Source organism: Condylura cristata, unplaced genomic scaffold, assembly GCF_000260355.1.
Source record: "Condylura cristata isolate star-nosed mole 26May11 unplaced genomic scaffold, ConCri1.0 scaffold00023, whole genome shotgun sequence".
Taxonomy (NCBI): Eukaryota; Metazoa; Chordata; class Mammalia; order Eulipotyphla; family Talpidae; genus Condylura; species Condylura cristata.
The window spans coordinates 23,843,922-23,866,794 of record NW_004567124.1 but is presented as its reverse complement, the minus strand read 5'-3'; the positions used below and the strand labels follow the sequence as shown (position 1 = coordinate 23,866,794).

At 51.1% G+C, this 22,873-nt stretch overlaps 3 protein-coding genes across 10 annotated transcripts in view; 1 reads left to right on the top strand and 2 right to left on the bottom strand.

Annotated features, from left to right (window-relative positions):
* The window catches only part of TP53BP1 (tumor protein p53 binding protein 1), a 103,103-nt gene extending 102,405 nt beyond the window's left edge, over positions 1-698 (bottom strand). For 2 of the 3 annotated variants that reach the window (XM_012728553.1, XM_012728554.1), the window contains exon 1: positions 672-697. The gene's annotated coding sequence lies outside the window, so the exon portion shown is untranslated. Of the gene's footprint in view, positions 1-671 lie in introns of all 3 variants that reach the window. The other variant, XM_012728555.1, reaches the window with a different exon arrangement.
* MAP1A (microtubule-associated protein 1A) lies at positions 47-19,907 on the top strand. Of its 3 annotated transcripts, none has more exons than XM_012728551.1 (7): positions 47-299; positions 1,288-1,389; positions 9,058-9,140; positions 9,406-9,546; positions 9,772-17,791; positions 17,933-18,150; positions 18,345-19,907. In XM_012728551.1, the coding sequence occupies exons 1-7, from the start codon at positions 62-64 to the stop codon at positions 18,498-18,500; spliced, it is 8,958 nt and encodes a 2,985-aa protein (XP_012584005.1). In that variant the 5' UTR covers positions 47-61; the 3' UTR covers positions 18,501-19,907. The 3 variants fall into 3 exon arrangements, with proteins under 3 accessions (XP_012584005.1, XP_004687919.2, XP_012584006.1); XM_004687862.2 differs by having other exon boundaries at positions 17,930-18,150; XM_012728552.1 differs by lacking the exons at positions 47-299; positions 1,288-1,389 and adding an exon at positions 5,999-6,086 and having other exon boundaries at positions 17,930-18,150.
* Positions 19,548-22,873, bottom strand: part of PPIP5K1 (diphosphoinositol pentakisphosphate kinase 1) — a 38,696-nt gene continuing 35,370 nt past the window's right edge. For all 4 annotated transcript variants that reach the window (XM_012728556.1, XM_012728557.1, XM_004687861.2 and 1 more), the window contains one exon: positions 19,548-22,873. In XM_012728556.1, coding sequence (XP_012584010.1) covers positions 21,912-22,873 — 962 coding nt within the window. In that variant the 3' untranslated portion in view covers positions 19,548-21,911.

The following is a 22,873-nucleotide window of genomic DNA, read 5'->3' as shown; positions in this document are numbered from 1 at the left end:
AGAACCGCGCGCACTCTCCCCGCAGCGGACGCTGCCGGCCTAACACTCCAACGGAGTTTCCATGGAGACCGAGGCTGGGCCCCGGCGGCCTGGCGGCGTTGCCATGGAGACAAGTCCCGGACTGGGGCTCGGGAGCCCGGGTGCACCGCGGTCTCAGAACCCCGCGGAGCCGCTGTGCGAGGCCGGAGCCGCGGTGGGGGCGGCACGCTGGGACCTGCGGAGATACTCTTTGCTCATCGTGATCGGGGATATCGGTACAGAGAATCAGCTGAGGGCCGTGCGGGCCCACCTTGAACAAGGTGAGCTGCTGTTCTGCCTGTGTTCGGGACATGCTTCATCCTGTGCTTCCCCGCCATCCGCATTCACCTCCCAGAGAGTATGTCGGCATCCTCCATCCCTAGTGAGCACTCCCTGGGACCTGTGCTCCCCGTTTATCTGAATCATCAACCCCTGTCACCAGCATCTTCCATGTCAGGCGTCCATATCCTATGAGCAGTCAGTACCTCGCTTCCCCGTCCTTCCCGAACACCTTAGGCATTCCGCAACCTCCGAGGCTAGGAATCTCTGCATGCAGCCCCTGCGGGCTCTCCTGTCACACCCCTCTCTCCCGCAGTATCTAGGGCCAATGTCCTGAAAGTCCTCACCATTCCCTGGAGAGCCCACGTCCCTACCTTAGTTTCTTCTTTAGGGTCCCTGCACACGCACAGAGTGCTTTCTATATGCCAAGGACAAGTTTCCAGTCTTCTGTCTCCCAGTGCCGATAGCCAACCTGAGAGAGTGACCTTAGTGGCCACAGGCTCTCAGTCTTCACCTCCCTCTCCAGTTGCCTCCCTGTGGCGCAGTGCTGCGGAGCCACCTGCGGGTGGAAGCCAACCCTCGGAAGGGTGGAGGCAAGGAGGGGGGCATAGGAGAGTCCAAAATCCTACTTAATTGTTAAGGACAAGAAGGCAGACCCTGGTATTTGGAGATGAGTCCATGTTTGTCCCTTGTATCACAATTGGACAACCCTGTAAGAAAATTCCCATAGAGAAACTCATTAATGGCCAAGTTTAGTCTAAACTGTGCTTTCCTCTCTTTGACTCAAGCAAAACCCAAGAAAAGAACAGAATAGAAAACAGACAATAGGCACTAGCTACCTTTCTTAAAGTCATCAGTGAGGCTGACCATGGCAACTGTCCTTATCCCCTCCCTATCCTTTACCCCTTCAGTGGACTTGGATATGCTCCCTGAAGTCCACCTTGCACATTACAGTCATTAGAGCCCTCTTTGTTTCTTTTTCTTTCACAGGGATTCTCTCCTGGAACATTGACTTATCATCTTTTGACCTGAACCAACAATTGAGACTCTTCATTACCCGGCATCTAGCTCACTTCTCTTCAGAGGTCAAAGGTTAGGACTAGTGTCATTTGTGTCAATTCTTTGGGTGAGGGCTGGTCACAGAAAAGCAGAGCTTCAGTCTCCATGGTAGAACTGGCTTTGGGGGCAGTTTGGGTCAAGGAGAAGGAAGGGCTTCCTGAGGAGAAAGTTGCGAAACTCCATAGCTATCCCACCATACCCAGTACACTTTGCAAGCAGATGGTGGAGGGAACCTGGAGAAGGTCATATCTACCAGGGAAAAAAAAGGGGGGAGTTGTAGACAGCTGTTGATGTGCGCAAAGGAAAATAGGTACTTCTCTGGAGTGATCATCTCCAATGCAAAAATCTACCTTTTTGGTATTCCCCTCTCTGGATATTTTAGCCTTCCTTTTGGAACCCCTGAACCTTCAACTCACCTTCCAGACCTTTGTGTAGCACTTTGCTTCAGGCTACACAGCCTGTCCTCCAGGTTTCAGGGTTTCTGCTTCCTCTTATGGCTCAACCAACACATCTCCAGAGCAGAGAAGAATCTTGGTACCAAATGCTGATGAGCCAAATCCAGGATGGAATTCACTGCTTCAAGGGCTAGTCATAGTCTAAAATTTGGTTCCTGAGATCAGAGTTCACAGGATGCAACTCCCTATTCTGCTGGGTAGGAAAAAAAGGGCTAGAGGTATGAGAAAATGGTATTTTAGGAACTCTCATCCCATGGCAATACCTGTGGGGAGAATGTTTTTTGCCTTTTTGCAGCCTTATGTATCATAATAAAAGTTCTAGGCATCTACTCATGTATTGGTAAGTGTTAACACACCAATCCATGTGCCAGTGCCTTTATAGATTATAAAAGTTTTCCAACTCAACAGCCACTGTCACTAAATGACTGAATTTATAGATTATAAAGAAAAATATTCAGTTACCTAGTATAGTAGATTGTCATCTCCTTTTTTCTTCCTGCTTCTGCTAACTCCAAGATCTATGGACATTTTCCTGATTGCTGACTTCTCTAGAGATGTATCTAGAGAGAAGAGAAGACAGGTTAATATGACTAAGTATCCTAGAAATATGTGCAGCATTTTAAAAATATAAATTTGACTTCTTCCTTATGACTGGTTTCCTGTGAAGCTAATCACTCAATGTTTTGAGACTGCCTTCTGTTTAGAATTACTCACGTCATCACTTCATCCATTAGCACTTATTACTCCTTGGAGCTTTGGTGCAAGGCTCAATAAAAGAATGACAAAGGATGAAATTAATGACTGATTTGAAATTTGGGGATTATGTACTGATATTATAATTCACACTGAAGTTTCTAACTTTGTCCTTTTGGCTATAGAGACTTAGTAATAGGCTGATTTCTATAATGATGTAAGAATAAACAGAAGTTAAACCAAAATATTTAGCTGTTCTTCAGAGTAAGATATTAGGATTAGGAAGACACTTATAGGGAGAAGCATCCTCCCTCAGGCAATGCTCAGAAACAATCACTAATATATAAACACCTTCAATTAAATAGATTTGTAATGATGCCCTAATGGAATTTAGAGTCACATGCCCAAGATCAGAGCTTACTTTAGTATACTGAATTATTTTAGATTTGGACATTGTCAGAGTGTCCCTGGAGAATAGCAGAGAATTTCCTGGAAAAACCCACATGGATCAAGACAGCCACAGCCCCACCCCTGCTGGCTCCTCTTTCAGCTGTCCCCACAAACAACAGTCAGCCCAGACAGCTGCAGACACTGCCCCTCCCTTCAGCCTCCTATTAGTGGAGAGACAAAGGGAACCAGGCTCCTGGTATCATTCAAGGGGCAATGCCAGTACTTTATGACTTAATCCCTGTCTGCCACACCATTGAAAGGGCCACCATCCCTCTTACCTTTCCTTCAAGTGCTAGGCCAAAATGCTGAGAAAAGGTACAAAACTGTATCCTGCAATGATGGGCAGAGTGCAGTCATTCTTAGCCACCACCCCCTCCTGACCCACACTTGTACACACACACCAAAAAAAAAAAAAAAAAAAAACAAAACCCAAAGGGACCCTTTTCTCTGGGGCCCAGCTCCTTCTAGTGGTCAAATCTGGTACAGGCTTTCCAAAGTGAATTTTGCACCAGGTAGTGAGTCTCCAGTGGTGCTGGAGTCTTCCTTTCTAATTCCTGCAAAAAAACTTGGAGTTTCTTAGCATTATATTATAAATCCAGATACAAATAGGACCGCATAAAACTGAGTTTAAATAACACTCTGATACTGCTATCACTGGGCACCTCTAGGAAATGCAGAGAGGGCTTCATAATTTATAATTCATGACTGATTCTTAGTCTAAAAAACATAGGCTGATGGACCATTTTTAAACTGGCTTTCTGTTTGACTCTCAATTACCACTGATAGGCTCAGGAAGCAGCAGTCTTGTAAACATGAAAAACCATTCTTAATTAATATAGCAATGCATTGGCCCCCAAAGTAGGAAAAAAGGAAAACAGACACAAATAGTACTCCCTTCCTGTAGGCTAAATACTTCCTAGAGCTGGTCTGACCTGAGATTCTGATTTAGAACTTCCAAGATCACCTATCTGCTTTCTCATAAATCTTCCACAGAAAACGAGACAGAATTCCAGTGGCATTTGGGCATTGCAGGTTTAAAATTCTAAGAAAAGCACTTTTTCATCTTTCAGGCTGTTCAATCTGCATGACATTATTGCAAGTTGGTACTAGCATTATACTCCTGTCATAGTTCAGGAAGCAAGTTTTGAGAGACGTTACATGGCTTATTTCTGTTGTCTTTCAATTACTACTGATGGGTAAATGATATGATTAGTAAAATGGTAGTCAGGTCTCAAATTCAGGACTTCTGACCTCACTTTGTGTCCAAGTTCAGACCTCACTTCTTTGTGTTTCACCATTTCATTGTAGCAGAACCTAGGAATATAACAAGTGAAAGGTTATTTGTGGTGGGTGACAATTCAGAGGGTGAGGGCTCAAGGAAAACATTATGAGTCCAAACCTTCCCTGGGTGTGGTCCTTGGGTATAGCAGCTGAGAATAACAGTGGGCTGTATTGGGCTGGGAAGTATTACTTTGTTCTCAGGCCAAATGTCTACTTAAGTTTCCCTCTTAACACCCCAGAGAGCTCAATAATATTGAGAGGAGGTAGGAGGCTTGAGGTGGGTAGAAATAAGAACTATAAAGTTGGGAATGGAGAAGTTTCCCTTTTGTAATGCTCGAGGCTCAGCCTGGTTTGTGCTGTGTATCTCCACGGATGCCCTCCTCTATCCAAATGGGGTTGTTGCCATGTTACTTCTTTGCATCTCCGGATCTTAGCATGGATTCCTCCCCCTCTGTTCTCCCTACCCCCACCCCACCCCAGTTATGGTGACTCAGCTCCTCTCTTCTGGCTCCAGTGAAGGGTGGATGGAGGATGCTGAGAGCGAGACTATTTTGGCTTCTCTGACCTTCAAAACAGCTCTTGGCAGCCTGGGGCAAGGGTGGGGTTGGTGCTGGGGCATGAGTGGGTGGATGTCAATGTGAGGAAGGCTTTGGGAGTTGGCCAGGACCAGGGAAGGCTGATGAAAGGGAAGAGGGCAGGGAAGGGCTGTGTGGGAACTTTGAGCATCACCCAGTGGGAACTGAGTGCTAGATCTTTCCAGCTCCTCCCTCTGAGTCCTAGAGCACATCACTAAATCTGAGACAGACATAGAGGCCAAAGGAGACAGGGCCAATATTACAAAGATGGAGATTGTATAAGAGAGTGACATCAAGAGACAGAAAATTGCAGAATGTAAAAAGAACAGGCACCCAATACCCTAAAAAATAATTTAAAAAATTTTTTAAACCCAGAGCTTTATGTTACCTGTAATAATTGACCTATAATAACAAAATTTGCTTGGGGTTGGGGTGCTGGTAAGCTTTGGTCTCTGTTAACTCTTTCACTGAAAGCCAAAAAGCACTCTGCCTGTTCATGTCCAGTGAGCCAGGAAGTCCAAATATTAGTGTCTGTATGATGATTATGGCTGCTGCACTGGCACAAAACTTCATGCAGCCCCCCAGGGTCCCTGTGCCACAGCCTAGATGGCCTAGGGTCCATGTGTCCACTACCCTCTAAACTAAACTGAGACTATTTTTACACTCCCCTGCTTTGCAGTGTTGATTCAGACCTGATGGCAGAACTGAGAACAACTCCTATCCCCAGGTTTTCTCTCAAGCAGTCCTTTCATTCTGTTGCTTTCAGGCCCCCAATCTCTTTGTCTCCAGCTACTTCAGGGATTGAAGGTCACTCTCTGGGTCTGAGGGTAAAGGCAGCAGATGGTTCCTGAGAGAAGGGGGGGCAGATCCAGGCAGCCCTTACTCCCTGTTATTCCTACATGTGCCCTCGGCAAGGGGCTTCCGTCTTTTGGCTATTACTTGAAGAGTGTTTCTTGACTAAGCAGGGCTGGGGGAGAAGGGCCCTGGGGCCTTTAGAAAAGCCCAGGGTCTTTGAGTTGCTAGACAACTCCTCAGACCCCCAGAGCCATGCAGAAGCACCAGGACACTGACACTGTGAAGGCAAAGAAACAGTTAAGTCTCCAGTGCCTCGTCATGGACCAGCCCCTCTTCCCCGCCCTGGCGCCGCCCTCCCCATCTAGCAAGCTAGCAACCCCCCCACCCCACTCCCACCCCAAGTGCCGCAGACTCTTCCCTGAAGCTGCCGGCTGAGGCCGGAGCTGCAGCCTCCATGAGGGGCTCCTTCCCACACCCCAGGGTAAGAATTGAACCAAACCAAAGGGCTTGGCATGGGGTGGGGGGGGTTCTGATTGGGAGGTGGGGTGGGGTAACAGAAGGGAGTTGATACATAATCTGTCATGTCTGGAATTAGCCCTGCTGGGCTGGGCAGGTTGGAGGAATGGAGCGAGAAGGTGAACATGACTGGCTGTGTGGCTACCCAGACCTGGGCTGAGGCTAAGGGGCCGTGACTATGACAGTCCACCTCTCCGGCTGGGCTGGGCTGGGCTGGGCTGGGCTGGAGGCATCAGTCTAGCGGCAGCAGAGCTGAGAGTGGCTTCAGCGACTCCGCTTGTCAGCCTGGGGTGCTTGATGAGTTTGGGAGCTATGTCTTTGGGCAGAGGCAGAAGAACTGAAGGAAAGGCTGATCTTATGAGGATGCCTAATGGGAGGGTCGCTGGGTGTCAGCTGCTAGATTGCTCAGCTGCTTCTATCTAGGGGTGAGCAGGACAGTGAGTTTTTGCCAAGTAAGGGAAGGGGGGCCACTATCAAAAAGAAGAGAGGAAAAGATCATTAACATGTGGCAAGAGCCTCCTCACAGGCCAGTCTATTTGCTGTGGGCTCCCCGCACCCCAATCCCTGCAGACTAGCTTGCCACTGGGACTCTAAGCCCCCCTTTTCTGGCTCCCTTCAGCGACTGAGAGGCCATCCCCAAGATTGAGCGCACTCCCTCCCTGGCAGCTGCCCTGCATTCCCAGTCCTGTCAACCCCACATGTTCCCGGTCTCAGCCCCACCCCCACCTCATCTCTGTTTCTCTTCCCAAGATGGGGACTCTTGAACAGAGGAGCCAGTTTCTTCTCCCTCTCTGCACCCCCCAACCCCCAAGCTGAAGCAGCCAAGAAAATGACTTGTCATGCTGGGGTGGGGGGGTGGGGGCGGAGCTGGAGCCTGAGCTCAGCGCGCACACTCACACACACTCACACACTGCGGCAAACTGCAGCTGCCCGGGCGGCCCCCCCTCCCCTTCTGCCTCACTGCAGAGACACCTGCCCTCCTGCCTGTTCTGCCTCCGTGTCTGCAGCCCACCCAACCTCATCACTGACCCAGGAAAGTGCCAATGGCTCAAGAGAAATCCTCTCTCAAGAAAAAGGAAAAACAAGTCACTTCTTTTCAATAGGATTGCTGGGGCGCAGAGGAGAGAAAGAGGGCTTTCTTTCAGGCCTAAAAAGGAGGGGCACAGGATATAAACTGTGTATAGCAAGTCAGAACTGGACAGCACATGGCTGGGGTAGGGTCTTGCGCCAAGACAGGAACTGAAATTGGTGAAGTCTAGTGGTTGTAAACAGGAGACTGTGAGGAATGGTAGGGGTGTGTGTGGGGGGGGCGGGGATGAAGTGTGGTAAATAGAGAGCAAATCAGTCTGTACCACAGATGTATCTCCTTCCGATTTCTTTCCTATCAACTGGAGGCCGAGAGAGTATAGAAATTGCTCTTCTAAATCTGATCCATTTAGGGCTCTCTGCTCCCTGAACCCTGATATCCTTCACCTGCCCCAGCCCTGCTCGTGCCATCTCGACATGGCTCCATCCTCTGAATGGAGCGCCAAGCTTCTCTCAATTCCCAAGTTAAGAAGAGAACTCTTGAACTCTTCTTGGGCCCCACCCACCTTGTACAGGGTTGGTCTTCTGACACCATCCGCAGCTCATTTCTCCTGGGGCTCTTAACTGGCAACCCTGTGCCACCAGATGGACCTGGCACTATGGCTTTTCCTCTTAAAAAAGGCCCTGACCTCAGCTCTTCTTGTCCCAAGCTTCAAAGACAGGAGAGAGCTGGGTCACAAAAGAGACCCTAGGGGACAGATTATGAGTCCTCCTGCCATATTTTCCAAATAGCTCACCCCCCTCCCTATCTGTTCAACTCTGTCACCTCTGTGTGCTGCAGCTAGAAAGCCAGGAGCAGGGGAAGGCAGGGTCCTTCTTAGAATATTCTGTCTAACCTGCCTCATTTTTGGTACACCAACTTGTATTCCTTGGAGTTTCCTGTGAGTCTGGAGAAGGGAAATAGAAAGGGGATTTGATGGTATCTTTCTCTGTGGCCTAGGGAACACTCTGAATCTCTGCTTCCTTATTTGTTTCTTGTCTGTGAACCCCCAACTCCCATCTCCATGGCAGAAGGCCCAAAGGAGAGGGGCAAGGATGAGAGAAGAAACTGTTCACAAGGAATGGTTTGTGGGGTAGAGAACCAGGCCTCTCTGGAGCCTAGGGACATGAAGGTGAGGTGGGAAAGGGAGCTCTGAAACCTTTGAGGGGGGTTGGGAACATGATGTGTGCATGTTTGTGAGTACAGGATGAGCCTCCCAGGTACCAAAGGACAAAACAAGAAATTACAGTCCTGTTCTTACTTTTTGAATTATAAAGCTCCAAGGGTTTAAATAGCACAGGCTTCTCTAAGTCTTTTGGAATGGGAATTCTGACCTTGGCTTGGGGGCAGGAGGACAGTCTGTGGACACTGCACAGAACCTCCCATCTCCTCCTTTCCTGACACTGTTGATGTGACTGCTCTGGGCAGTGGCAAGCTAGTGAGGAAAGAGCTGAGTGAAGATGAGTGTCCCAGGAGTTTCCCTCCAGCTGAGCCCCCCATCTCCAGGCAGCACCAGGAGCTCAGTGCTCTGAGGGACAAAAGCTTCTTGTCAACTGGGCAGTCTGAGGGGGGAGTTCCAGGCAGAGGGGGTAGGGGCACTGGGCAGGCAGAGGGTGTGGCAGATGAAGGGCCCAGAGCCAGCTTGGGAAGGGGAGGAGGAAACCATGGAAAGGAAGAGGTAGAAGAGCCAGTGGTAAAGACCTTATTCAGCAGTATTCAGAGTGGCAGGATCTAAAGACTGCCAGCCAGACTTCTCTATCTCCTAAGCCCCATTTTCTAATAGTGCATTCTTTTCTTCTGCCCCAATTATACCTTCTCCATTTTAGAATAAGCCCACATTTGCATACAAATTCCTACATCTCTCCCTCAGGCCAAAGGACCCTCTCCCATCAGAGTGATATCCTAGAGACTGTCATCTTGGTAAACCCTAGTGCCGACAGCATCAACTCTGAGGTAAGGCCAGACCCTGCTCCATGCCAAGAGGGCATGCAGCAAGTGCTGTAACCTACCCTTGCCAGTGTTACCACTTTAAGACCAAGAATTCCTGACGTGGCTTTGAACCACCCTTTCTTTGCCTTCTAAGCTACTTTATAGCAGGAAGCAAGTCCTTGCAGAACTGGGGGTAGGGAGGGGCTGGGGATGAGGGCATTAGACCAACAACATTCAGCGTCCTTCCCTGGGTTTCCTGTACCTGTGACACCCCCTCATTCCATTCTAGGTGCACCATCTCCTTAGCAGCCCATCAGCTCACAAACTACTGATCTTGAGTGGGCAAAGTTTAGAACCTGGAGGAGACCTCATTTTACAGAGTGGCACCTATTCCTACCAAAACTTTGCCCAGGTCCTTCAGAACCCTGAGGTAAGTGCCACATCTGAGTGTCTGGGAGGAAGGGAATAGGGAGTAGAACTAGAGCTGGGGGCACAAAACCAAGGGAGGGAAAGTCTCACATTACTTAGCCATTGGGAGCCTTGGTAGAAGGGTAGGTGATTACCTTGGAGAGAGGTGGAGATTAACAGATTGAATCTGAGTTGGGCTAAGGCAACCCAGATGACCTGATCAAGCTTCTATTTCCCATTCTTCTAGATTGCCCAATTGCTCAGCAACAGAGACCCTGAGAGCCAGGCCTTCCTCACCGTGTCCTGCTTAGGGGAGGGTGATTGGAGCCACCTGGGACTATCTAGTTCCCAAGAGACCCTGCGCCTGCGGCTGAACCCTGAGCCCACATTGCCCACCATGGATGGCGTGGCTGAGTTCTCCGAGTATGTCTCTGAGACTGTGGATGTGCCATCCCCCTTTGATCTGCTAGAGCCCCCCACCTCAGGGGGCTTCCTCAAGCTCTCCAAGCCTTGCTGCTACATCTTCCCTGGCGGCCGTGGGGACTCTGCCCTCTTTGCTGTCAATGGTTTCAATATCCTGGTGGATGGTGGCTCTGATCGCAAGTCCTGCTTCTGGAAGCTGGTACGGCACCTGGACCGCATTGACTCAGTGCTGCTAACACACATCGGGGCCGACAACCTGCCGGGCATCAATGGACTCCTGCAGCGCAAAGTGGCTGAGTTAGAGGAGGAACAGTCTCAGGGCTCTAGCAGCTACAGTGACTGGGTGAAGAACCTCATCTCCCCTGAGCTTGGAGTTGTCTTCTTCAATGTGCCCGATAAGCTGCGGCTGCCTGATGCCTCCCGGAAGGCCAAGCGTAGCATTGAGGAGGCCTGCCTCACTCTGCAGCACCTAAACCGTTTGGGTATCCAGGCCGAGCCTCTGTACCGTGTGGTCAGCAACACCATCGAGCCACTGACCCTCTTCCACAAGATGGGTGTGGGTCGCCTAGACATGTATGTCCTCAACCCTGTCAAGGACAGCAAGGAGATGCAGTTCCTCATGCAGAAGTGGGCAGGGAACAGTAAAGCTAAGACAGGCATTGTGCTGGCTAATGGGAAGGAGGCAGAGATCTCAGTGCCCTATCTGACCTCTATCACTGCTCTGGTGGTCTGGCTGCCAGCCAACCCCACTGAAAAGATTGTGCGTGTGCTTTTTCCAGGAAATGCTCCCCAGAACAAGATCTTGGAGGGCCTGGAAAAACTTCGGCATCTGGACTTCCTGCGCTATCCTGTGGCCACACAGAAGGACCTGGCTGCTGGGGCTGTTCCTGCCAACCTCAAACCCAGCAAAATCAAACAGCGGACTGACAGCAAAGAGAGCCTCAAGGCCACTACCAAGACAGCCGTGAGCAAGCTGGCCAAACGGGAAGAGGTGGCTGAAGAGGGAGCCAAGGAAGCCCGCTCAGAGTTGGCCAAAGAGTTAGCCAAAACAGAGAAGAAGGTAAAAGAGTCATCTGAGAAGCCCCCAGAGAAACCTGCCAAACCTGAGAGGGTGAGGACAGAGTCGAGTGAGGCATTGAAGGCAGAGAAGCGAAAGTTAATCAAAGACAACAAGGTGGGGAAAAAGCACCTGAAAGAAAAGATATCAAAGCTGGAAGAGAAAAAAGACAAAGAGAAAAAAGAAATAAAGAAAGAGAGGAAGGAGCTTAAAAAGGATGAAGGAAGGAAGGAGGAGAAGAAAGATGCCAGGAAAGAGGAGAAGAGGAAAGATACCAAACCTGAGGTCAAAAAGATTTCCAAGCCAGACCTGAAGCCCTTTACTCCTGAGGTACGTAAGACCCTCTACAAAGCTAAGGCACCTGGAAGAGTCAAGATAGACAAGAGTAGGGCTGTTCGAGCGGAGAAGGAGCTGACCTCTGAGCCCCGGACACCCCCAGCCCAGAAGGGGACTGTGCCTCTCCCAACTGTCAGTGGGCAGAGAGAGCTGGCCCTTTCCTCACCCGAGGATCTCACACAGGACTTTGAGGAGATGAAGCGTGAGGAGAGGGGGCTGCTGGCTGAACAAAGGGATGTAGGACTAGGAGAGAAACCAATCCCTCCAGATATGGAGGAGGTTCCCCCGTGCACAGGAACACCATCCTCTGTACCAGTGCTGGAACAGGAGGAGCCTGTGAAAAAGGAGAAAGAGAGTATACCAGATATCCCTGAGGAACAAGGCAGTAAGGAGAGAAGCCCAGACTCTGGGGCTGAAACAGAGGAAGAGAAATATACCTGGGAAGAAAAGAAGCAGAAGGAAGCAGAGAGGCTCCCTGATACAACAGAATCCAGAGAGGAATGTGAACCTGAGGTAAAGGAGGATGTGATTGAGAAGGCAGAGTTAGAGGAAATGGAGGAGTTGCACCCTTCAGATGAGGAGGAAGAGGAAGAGACAAAAGCTGAGGGTTTTTACCAAAAACATATGCAGGAAGCCTTGAAGGTAACGCCACGGGTCAGAGAGCCTCTTGGGGGCCGGGAACTGGGACTCCAGGGCAAGGCCTCTGAGAAGGAGACCTCGTCGTTCCTAAGCAGCCTAGCCACACCTGCGGGAGCTACTGAGCATGTCTCTTACATCCAGGATGAGACAATTCCTGGCTACTCAGAGACTGAGCAGACCATCTCAGATGAGGAGATCCATGATGAGCCTGAGGAACGCCCAGCTCCACCTAGATTCCCCACAAGTACGTATGACCTCTCTGGGCCTGAAGGTCCTGGCCCTTTTGAGGCTAGCCAGCCTGCAGACAGTGCTGTCACCACCACTGCCAGCAAAAGCTATGGCGCACCAGACACTGAACTTACCTACCCTCCCAACATAGTGGCTGCCCCTTTGGCTGAAGAAGAGCATGTGTCCTCAGCCACCTCAATCACTGAGTGTGACAAACTGTCTTCCTTTGCCACATCCGTGGCTGAGGACCAATCCGTGGCTTCACTCACGGCTCCCCAGACAGAGGAGACAGGAAAAAGCTCCCTGCTGCTTGACACAGTCACAAGCATCCCCTCATCCCGCACTGAAGCCACTCAGGGCTTGGACTACGTGCCATCAGCTGGTACAATCTCGCCCACATCCTCACTGGAAGAAGACAAAGGCTTCAAATCACCACCCTGTGAGGATTTCTCTGTGACAGGAGAGTCAGAGAAGAGAGGAGAGGTAGTAGGAAGAGGCCTGCCTGGAGAGAGAGCCGTGGAAGAGGAGCAGAAGGGGACTGCAAAGGTAGAGATGTCTGAGAAACTTCCTAGTCAATATGGAAGCCCAATGTTTGGTGCCCCTGGGCACACCCTACACCCAGGGGAACCAACCCTTGGAGAAGTGGAGGAGCGCTGCCTCAGCCCGGATGACAGCACAGTGAAGATGGCCTCTCCTCCACCATCTGGCCCCCCCAGTGCCACACACACACCATTTCATCAGTCCCCAGTGGAAGACAAGTCTGAGCCCCAAGACTTTAAGGAAGAAGTTCCCTGGGCAGGCACTAAGCATACAGCAGGTGTGGGCAAGGAACATGCCACAGAGGAGATAATCAAGCCATGGCCTGAAGAGGGCACATTAAAGGAGGAAGAGGTGCCTCCTCCCAGGAGCCCCCTGGCCCAGAAAGCACCCATCAGCATTGTCGGGGGACATACAGGCTGTACCATCCAACTGTTGCCAGAACAGGACAAAGCAATTGTGTTTGAGACTGTGGATACAAGAGAGCCTCCAGGCTCAACTGCAGGAACAGAAACCCCTCCAGGAGATTTGAGGCCATCACCTCAGGAACCTGGTGAGCCTCAAAAACAGGAGGTGCTCCAATCTCCTGGCCATGGTCTCTCTCCTGATGATACACAGTCCCTCTCTGTCCTCAGCGTGGTCTCCCCAGATATTGTCAACCAAGAGGCCATCCCCAGGTCTCCCTGTGGCCTGACAGAGCAGCACCTACACAAAGACCTTTGGCCAGAGGTCTCTCCAGAAGATACCCAGTCACTTTCTCTCTCTGAAGAGAGTCCCAGCAAAGAGACCTCTCTGGATATCTCTTCTAAGCAGCTCTCTCCAGAAAGTCTGGGCACCCTCCAGTTTGGGGAACTAAGCCTTGGGAAGGAAGAAAAGGGGCATCTGAAGCAAGCTGAAGATACCTCTCACCACCTAGCCCCTGTGTCTATTCCAGAACCCCATGCAACCACCACATCACCTCCCACAGATGGGTCCACTGGATACTCTGCACAAGAAGACATCACAGATGAGAGCCCTGACAGAAAATTATCTGCCGGCTCTTTCGCTCACTCTACATTGTTGGGAGATGGGAAGCACTTACCTGGAATGATCACAAGCCCTAGCGAACACCTTCTGACACCTGAAAGCTCTCTTACTAAGAGTCCTGAGTCTTTGCCAAGCCTGGCCACAGAGGACATTGCCTTGGAGTGGGAAGGCAAAGTCCCAGAATCGAAAGACAGAATCCCTCAACACAAGGACAAAGAACCTGAGCCAAAGGATGAAGCCCTACAGCAGAAAGATGTTGTTGTAGAACAGAAGGAAACAGCCATCAGTCAGAAAGATGAGGCACTGGAAGAAAAGAGCAAGATTGTAGAACAGCAAGATAAGGCTTTAGAACAAAGAGTCAGAGACATTGAACAAAGGGACACGGTCATAGAACAGAAGGACAAGGCCCTGGAGCCAAAAGACAGAGACTCAGAACAAAAAGACAAGGTTCCAGAAGAGAAAGATGAAGTCTTAGAACAAAAAGTCAGAGACTTTGAACATAAAGACAAGAATCTAGAGGACAAAGTCCCTGAACTGAAGGGCAAGGCCATAGAGCACGCAGATGAAATCCCTAAACAGGACAAGGCCTCAGAAAAGAAGGACCAGTTCTTAGAACAAAAATCCTGGGCCTTAGGACTGAAAGATGAAGCCCTGGAACAAAAGAGTAAGGCTGCTGAACAGAAAGATAAGACTCTGGAAGAGAAGACCAAAACTCAGGACAGCCCAGTACAGGAAGAGAAAACCATGACACCAAAGGAGAAGATCCTAGAGGAGAAGTCTCTGGAAAAAGTCAAGGTGGTGGAACAAAAGGAAGACGCTCTGTTGGAGAAGACCACAACTCTGGGGCCGAAAGAGAGCCCCATACAGGAGGCCAAGGCTCAGAAACAGGAAAAGCAGTGCTGGCAGGAGCAGGATGTGGTGCAGGACTGGCAAGAAGCAATTCCAACCAGAGGGGAGCCAGTTGGAGAACAGAAAGAACCTGCCCCCAAATGGGAGGACACATCTCCTGAGCAGGACAGGTACTGGAAGGGCAGAGAGGAAATGGCCCTGGAACAAGATAAATACTGGAGGGAACTGAGTTGTGAACGCAAGGTATGGTTCCCCCATGAACTAGATGGCCAGGGGGCCCGACCAAGGTATACAGAGGAGCGGGAGAGCACGTTCCTCGATGAGGGGCCAGATGATGAGCAAGAAGTACCCCCGGTGGAACATATGCCCCAGAGCCCCTGGGCCTCAGACTTCAAGGGTTTCCAGGAGGCCTCACCACAGAAGGGGCTAGAGGTGGAGCGCTGGCTTGCTGAGTCACCAGTTGGGCTGCCACCGGAGGACGAGGACAAGCTGACCCGCTCTCCCTTTGAGATCATCTCTCCTCCAGCCTCCCCACCTGAGATGGTTGGACAGAGGGTTCCTCCAGCCCCAGGACAAGAGAGCCCTGTTCCAGAACCTAAGCCCATGCCCTCCATGAGGAATGAGCCCACTACCCCCTCATGGCTGGCTGACATCCCACCATGGGTACCCAAGGACAGACCTCTACCACCTGCACCACTTTCCCCTGCTCCAGCTCCCCCCATACCTGCCCCAGAGCCACACACTCCTGCCCCCTTCTCCTGGGGCACGACCGAGTATGACAGTGTGGTAACTGCAGTACAGGAAGGGGCAGCTGAGTTGGAAGGTGGGCCATACTCTCCCCTGGGCAAGGACTACCGCAAAGCTGAAGGAGAAAGGGAAGAAGAAGGTAGGGCTGAGGTTCCTGACAGCAGTCCACGCAGCCCAAAGGCCCCAGGAGCTCGGGAGAGCCAGGCCACCAAGGAGCCTGAGCAGACCGAGCCGGAGGAAAGAGAGCCCACCCCCTATCCTGATGAGAGAAGCTTTCAGTATGCAGATATCTATGAGCAGATGATGCTCACTGGGTTGGGCCCTGCGTGTCCCACTAGGGAGCCTCCACTTGGAGCAGCTGGGGATTGGCCCCCATGCATCTCAACCAAGGAGGAGGCTGCTGGCCTGAACACATCCGCAGAGAAAGAACTTTCATCTCCTGTCTCACCCAAAAGCCTCCAACCTGACACACCAACCTTCAACTATGCAGCCCTGGCAGGTCCTACCCTACCCCCCAGGCAGGAGCCTGAGTCAGGGTCAAGTGTGCAGCCCAGCCTCACACCACCTGCAATACCTCCCCGTGCTCCTATCACCCTGAGCAAAGGCCCAAGCTCCCCTCTTAATGGTAACATCCTGAGCTGTAGCCCAGAAAGGAGGACCCCATCCCCCAAGGAGTCAGGCCGGGGGCACTGGGAGGACAGCACTAGTGACTCAGAGCTGGAGAAGGGAGCTAGGGAGCAACCAGAGAAAGAGACCCAGCCCCCAAGTCCCCCTCACCCCATCCCTGTGGGCCCTTCCACATTGTGGTCTGCAAGTGAGGCACATACCAGCCCTTCCTTGGACTCACACCTGGGTCCTGTCCGACCCAGCCTGGACTTTCCTGCTTCAGCCTTTGGCTTCTCCTCATTGCAGCCAGCTTCCCCACAACTGCCTTCTCCAGCTGAACCCCGTTCGGCACCCTGTGGCTCCCTTGCCTTCTCTGGAGATAAAGCTCTGGCTCTGGCTCCAGGGCCCCCCATCAGGACCCGGCATGATGAGTACCTAGAAGTTACCAAGGCTCCCAGCCTAGACTCCTCACTGCCCCAGCTCCCATCACCCAGCTCTCCTGGGGCTCCACTTCTCTCCAGTCTGCCACGACCTGCCTCACCAGCCCTGTCTGAAGGTTCCTCCTCTGAGGCCACCACACCTGTGATTTCAAGTGTGGCTGAGCGTTTTCCTCCTGGCCTCGAGGCTGCAGTACAGGGGTCTGGAGACCTGGTCCCAGGAATGGAACCAGCTGCCCACAGCCTGTGGGACCTCACTCCTCTGAGCCCGGTGCCCCCAGCTTCACTGGACTTGGCCCCAGCTCAGGCTCCAAGCCTGCCAGTAGACATGGAGGACGGCACCCTGCCCTGCCACCTGGAGTGCTCAGAGGCAACCTCCAAGAAGCCAGGCCCTTTCCAGGGCACCTCTGGGGACTGTGCCAGTAATGGCCCAACTGAAACCAGCCCTAACTCTCTGGGCCCTGCCCCAGCCAGGCCTGAGAAAGAAGAGGCTTCAGCTTGCCCTGCCTGGGAACGTGGAGCCTGGCCTGAGGGAGCTGAGAGGCGCTCCCGGCCCGACACACTTCTCTCCCCTGAGCACCCACCGTGCCCTGGAGGGGCCCCTGGAGGCCAACCCAGAAGTGTCTCCCCTGATACTGAGGCTGGGCCTCAGGGATGTGCCGCTGAGCCCCGGCCCCACCATGGGGAGCTTTCCCCATCCTTCCTGAACCCACCTCTGCTCCGATCCACAGATGACAGTGACCTCTCAACTGAGGAAACTCAGCTGGTAGGGAGAGGGGGGCGGCGCCGGGCAGGGGGCCCAGGAGCCCCAGGGGGTCCATGCCCTGTGGCTGATGAGACACCGCCAACATCAGCCAGTGACTCAGGCTCTTCACAGTCAGATTCTGATGTCCCGCCAGAAACTGAGGAGTGTCCATCCATCACGGCTGAGGCAGCCCTTGATTCAGATGAAGATGGGGACTTCCTACCTGTGGACAAAGCTGGAGGTGTCAGTGGATCTCACCATCCCAGGCCTGGCCATGACCCGCCGCCTCTCCCCCAGCCAGACCCCCGCCCATCTCCTCCCCGCCCTGATGTGTGCATGGCTGATCCAGAGGGGCTCAGTTCAGAGTCTGGAAGGGTAGAGAGGCTGCGGGAGAAGGAGAAAGCACAGGGGAGAGTAGGGCGCAGGGCCCCAGGCAGGGCCAAGCCAGCATCACCTGCACGGCGTCTGGATTTTCGGGGAAAACGCTCACCCACTCCCGGTAAAGGACCTACAGATCGAGCATCCCGAGTGCCACCCCGACCACGGAGCATTGCAAGCCAAGTCACCACAGCAGAGGAAAAGGATGGACACAGCCCCATGTCCAGAGGCCTAGTCAATGGACTCAAGGCAGGATCCAGTAAGTACAATGTGAGAAATCAGGGATTGTGGGTTTGAACTGGGTGTGGCTGATCAAAGGCTCCAGGGGTAGAGGTAGGAGGGAGAAGCTTGCGTCTGTCCTGTTTTCCTCAATAATGAGTCCTGGCTTGTTCTACAGCAGCCTCAGGTTCCAAGGGCAGCTCTGGACCCCCTGTATATGTGGATCTCGCCTATATCCCAAATCACTGCAGTGGGAAGACTGCTGACCTTGACTTCTTCCGTCGAGTGCGTGCATCCTACTATGTGGTCAGTGGGAATGACCCTACCAATGGTGAACCAAGCCGGGCTGTGCTGGATGCCCTACTGGAAGGCAAGGCCCAGTGGGGGGAGAATCTTCAGGTGAGTGGCAAAGAGGCATCAGGGAGGAAGTGTGGTCAGACCTCAGTCGAAGAAATAGGGAAACAGTCTCGGTTCATAAAAGGACTGAGTCTGCTATGGGCAGGGGACTACTCACAAGACTATCAGCTATCCCATCCCCCTGACTTACCTCCTCTTCACATTCTCATATCAGGCATGTCTTGTCTCCCTCTTAGGTGACTCTGATCCCTACTCACGACACAGAAGTAACTCGTGAGTGGTACCAGCAGACTCATGAGCAGCAACAGCAACTGAACGTACTGGTCTTGGCTAGCAGCAGCACTGTGGTCATGCAGGATGAGTCCTTCCCTGCCTGCAAGATTGAGTTCTGAAAGAGCCACTCTCCCTTCCCCAAGGATCTGCTCCCCAGCTCCCTTAAGAGTATGGCTACTGCTGTGTCCTTTGGGGTTGAGGGAGACGGGAGCTGCTGGGGGTGGGGGGGCTGGATGGCAGGGTCAGGATGTCTTATGAGGACTTGGGCTGGGCTAAATGGGAGGAGTTGTCTCTCCCCCTCATCCATATGTGTGAGAACTCTAAACCAAAGGTAACAGAGGTAGTACAGGGGGAGGGTACAAAGTTATGGTAGGAAGTTATCTGACACCCGAGAACCCCAGTGACACCCTCTCCTCACACTGCCAAAAACTGGCATTGGTGGGGAGTTAGGAAGGAGAGAACCACCTCCTCTCTCATGGAGATCATATCCCCAACCCCAGGGACCTCTTTATTGCAACCTATTATTTAGCACCCCAAGGAAAGATTTCCAATAGTAATTTATATGACCTGGGGGCAGGATACTGACAGTGAGGTGCCCAGAGCTGCATCCTTTCGTCCATTGCCAATCCCTGTACCCACCAGCATCTGGGTTCCAGCAGGGTTCTAAGGGAAAACTGCTGCTTCACTGTCCCACTATATCCTATGTATCTGAATGTCTCAATCCAAAACTTGAAGCTCTTTTTACCAATAGACTGGTGAGAGAAGAAAGGAGCGTATCCTCCTAACCCCTGCTTCATACCATTCACATCTAGAGTTGTGCCCGGAACAGGCCTAATGGGCAGCACAAAGGGGCAAGGAGAGCCCAGTCCCAATCCCACAGTTCTTCCAAGTTCCCTGACCGTTTGAAGTTTTCACCCACCCATTCCAATTATCCTGACCCCTTCTCATCCCCTGCTTGGCTTCTCTGCATGTGGTCATCTGCTGTGGCCTGGTGTGTAATGGGTTAAAAATAAGGCACTGCTTGACATCCCAACATGACACCCCAGCAATGTGTGACTCCCCAACATTCCACTATGCCATCTTGCAGCTGAAATGGGAACGTAGGCTGCTTTTCAGCCCCAAATTCTCGGATAAAGGAACTGGGAGGTGGAGGCCATGCCAGAGGACTTGGGGAAAGGAGAGGGAGGAGAGAAAGAGGGAGGCTAAGTTGAGCTAAAGCTTGAGTCCTACTGAGTGAGAAGAAAACAGGCCGAAAATACTACCCCAGATGAGGACCTCACCCCAAGCAAGTCTATGAGCAGCCCTGCCAGACTACTGCTGGACCGAGAAATCCAGACGCTTGCTCATCAGGGCTTGGCTTCTCTGCCAAATGACTGTGGAAACCAAAATGAGCCCGCCTTGTGTTCTTAGCTCCCACCCTCCCGGTGCTGCTGTGCTCTGCTCCTCCCCCCACACTTCCCTGCTATAGTTCCCAGCTGCTGTAACAGAGCCGCCTCCAACTCTAACAATAAATGAAGTTCATTACAGATGCGGTAGTGCTGTTTAGGCGTTTTCTGACTCCACACATTGCTTAGTTGCTGGGCCCCCGGCTTCTACCTCTGCTTCTCCCAGCATTGTCATTTATCTCAGTGCCTTCAATAACTGGAAGCACTTCCAGGACCCAGGAAACCCAGAGGAGATAGAGTGGGCAAAGGGAGAGAAAGAGATAGGGAACCAGCATATCTTCTAAAAACGGGTAAGAATACTGGAGTATACTGAATAGGGTGGGGACATACATTTGATTTGGTCTGAGAAGGGAGAAAAGGCAGGGAGACTCCTGGAAAGGGGATCTATATACAATGGATCAAGAAGTGAAGGCCTGATAACCAACATTAGAAAGCTTCAAAAGGGGACTGGACCACCAAAGAGGTAAGGAACGGAGGGGCTTAATGAGGTTGAAAAACCTCTCATTCCCACGATGAAACCTTTTCCAGTTTAGGGTCATGACAAAGGCCAGGCTGTAAATGTGAATGCATCAATGTGGAAAGGGATGTATTTGAATCCTTCCAGTCTTGTGGGATTTCTTAATGTAATAATGTCAAGGGGTAAATAAAGAGCATAGCCCTTTTATAGCAACTCCTAACACTACAGATATAAAAATGAAAAAGTAAGGGGTTATTTCAAGTAATCTGGTGGGAAGGTATATACCTCTTCTGGTGCTCCACAGAGAAAGAACCTCTCTCCCCTGCAACATTTAAGACTTCTTGCAATGGTGGGCTGATTGCCATAGGGACCTCATGATCTCTTTGTTTTTATAGCCCCCTTTCTGTTTATCTACAGTCTCTTTGAGTGGTTCAGATTAATTCAACACAGATATGACTGACTTACAGTCATCTTCATTCTTGAATTCTCAAGGACATTATCACCATCACTACCATTCTCATTATTTCAAATTTATTGAGCACTCATAATGTTCCGGCCTCCCATTCCAATGACCACATTACCCCTCTTGTTCACCCCCATATCTTTGGGAAAAGCTTCATAATCGCACCTGGCCCCCCAAACACAATATTAGGGTAAACCTCTTGGGGACCCTGGAGTGTTTGGTCTTTGGCCAAATCTGTCCCTAACCCTCCTACAGAAATATATATATATGTATATGTGCATGTATAGGTTATGTGTATATACATATATATTATATGTATGTAATATATACATATATATGTATATTTGCTCTTTGTTCATGTCTGTACAGTATTGATGTTTGCTGATTGCTTAAAATAGAATGTGATTCTCTCTACTATCTCATCTCCTAAACCAAGCAGCCCCACAACAAAAGAAGACCCACCTTCACAGATTGGCCAAGAACTGCCAAAGCATTTTTAAGTAGTTATTCTGGAATTTTCATAGCAATCTCTTTTTCTCTGAAGCTGTTGCCCAGATGAATAGGACTGGGGCAGAGAGGACACTTAAGGATGATATGAAAATACCCACAAGCCCAGTCTAAAAATTACTGGCCATGATTGATGCTTATTTGCAAAGGGGACTCTCTTTTTTTCCTAAACATTGCAGAGAGAGACCCACCATGGGTCCACTTGAGGAGTGCTAGCAAAGACAAAGTCCCCCTGAATGCACATATGGTCTAAGGGTAGTTTGAGAAATTGTATTTCCCCAGGAAAAGTGGAGACTATGGAGTCCAGTTTTGAACTTGCTGTGCTCATATGGTGTCTTCAGCATTTAAGTGGCATTTCCTTTAACACTCTGGGATTCCCTGGGATGCGCTGAGGAGGTCGGATATAGACCAACCCACTCCTTGAAGGAAATCTTATTTAAGTCTAAAAGCTAGGTGAGGAGTCAATGGCTACTTTGAACATGAAATTGGCTCCTCCCCAAGCCCAGCTTGGGCACAAGTGTGCTTCATGCCAAGAGGAGTGCTTCCTTGGATACCTCTAATGAGGCCCAACGCCTTATGCTGGCAGGTGAGTTAGCTGGCAGAAAAAGGGGCTAACTCAAATGGCTGGTATAGTGTGACACCATGAATGAGAAAATGATCAATCACATGTTGCTGGTGGAAAGGGTGAGTGCTGGTCATGGAGTGGAGAGTGGCTCTGAGGGTTTGGATCATTACATGGATCCTGGGCTTCAGGAATATCCTCTCCAGGTAGCAGGTAAGTCATCTCAGGGACCACTAAGGGAGGCTGACTAACCTTATCAGAGACCTCCTGGACCTGCAGATCACCCTCTCCAGGTAACTCTTGGGATGGATTATCAACCTCAGGGATGTTCTGAGACAACAGATTGATTGCTGAAGCCTCTTGGGCCAGCCTGCCAACCTCCAAAGAGAACTCCTGGCATGGCTGGCTGAGTTCTTCAGAGACCTCTTGGGTAGGCTTACCAACTTCCACCAGAATTTCTGTTTCTAAGTCACTGACTCCCATAGGAAATCCATGGACCAGCTGGCCAACCTCCCTAGGGACTCCCTGGCATGGCTGGCTGACCTCCTCGGGGGTCTTCTGGCAAACCTGAAAAACTTCCTCAGAGACACTCTGGCACCGCTGGCTAGCCTTCTGGCATGGTTGGCTGATCTGAGGAACCTCCTGATGTGTCTGATTAACATGGTCTTGGTTATCCTGGCATGGCTGGTTGATGTCAGAGACCTCTTGGCATGGATGGCTGATTTCTTCAGGGGTGTCCTGGCATGGCTGGCTGATGTCAGGGACTTCCTGGAACAACTGGCTGATCTCCTCAGCAACTCTCTGGCATGGCTGGCTGGTTTCCACAGATGGTTCCTGTGGAGACTGGTTTGGTTTAAAAGGTTCTTGCTCCCCTTCTATGGCAAGCTCTTGGGCTCCATTCCCAGGGGTCTCCTGAAGAAGCCCATGACCTTGACGGTCTTCAGTCACATGTGAGCTTAAGGAGTGATGATCATTGAAGCCAAAATGGCAGTTACCATCCACTGCAGTAGGGGAGGAAGGACCAGCACTGGACACAGTGCTGGAAGGACCACTGCTGT

Excerpts from the sequence above, each read along its gene's own strand:
- MAP1A (XM_004687862.2), top strand. The coding sequence starts at position 62 with ATGGAGACCGAGGCTGGGCCCCGGCGGCCTGGCGGCGTTGCCATGGAG. Across the intron at positions 300-1,287 it reads GCGGGCCCACCTTGAACAAG|GGATTCTCTCCTGGAACATT; the intron begins GTGAGCTGCTGT and ends TTTCTTTCACAG. Across the intron at positions 9,141-9,405 it reads CCGACAGCATCAACTCTGAG|GTGCACCATCTCCTTAGCAG; the intron begins GTAAGGCCAGAC and ends ATTCCATTCTAG.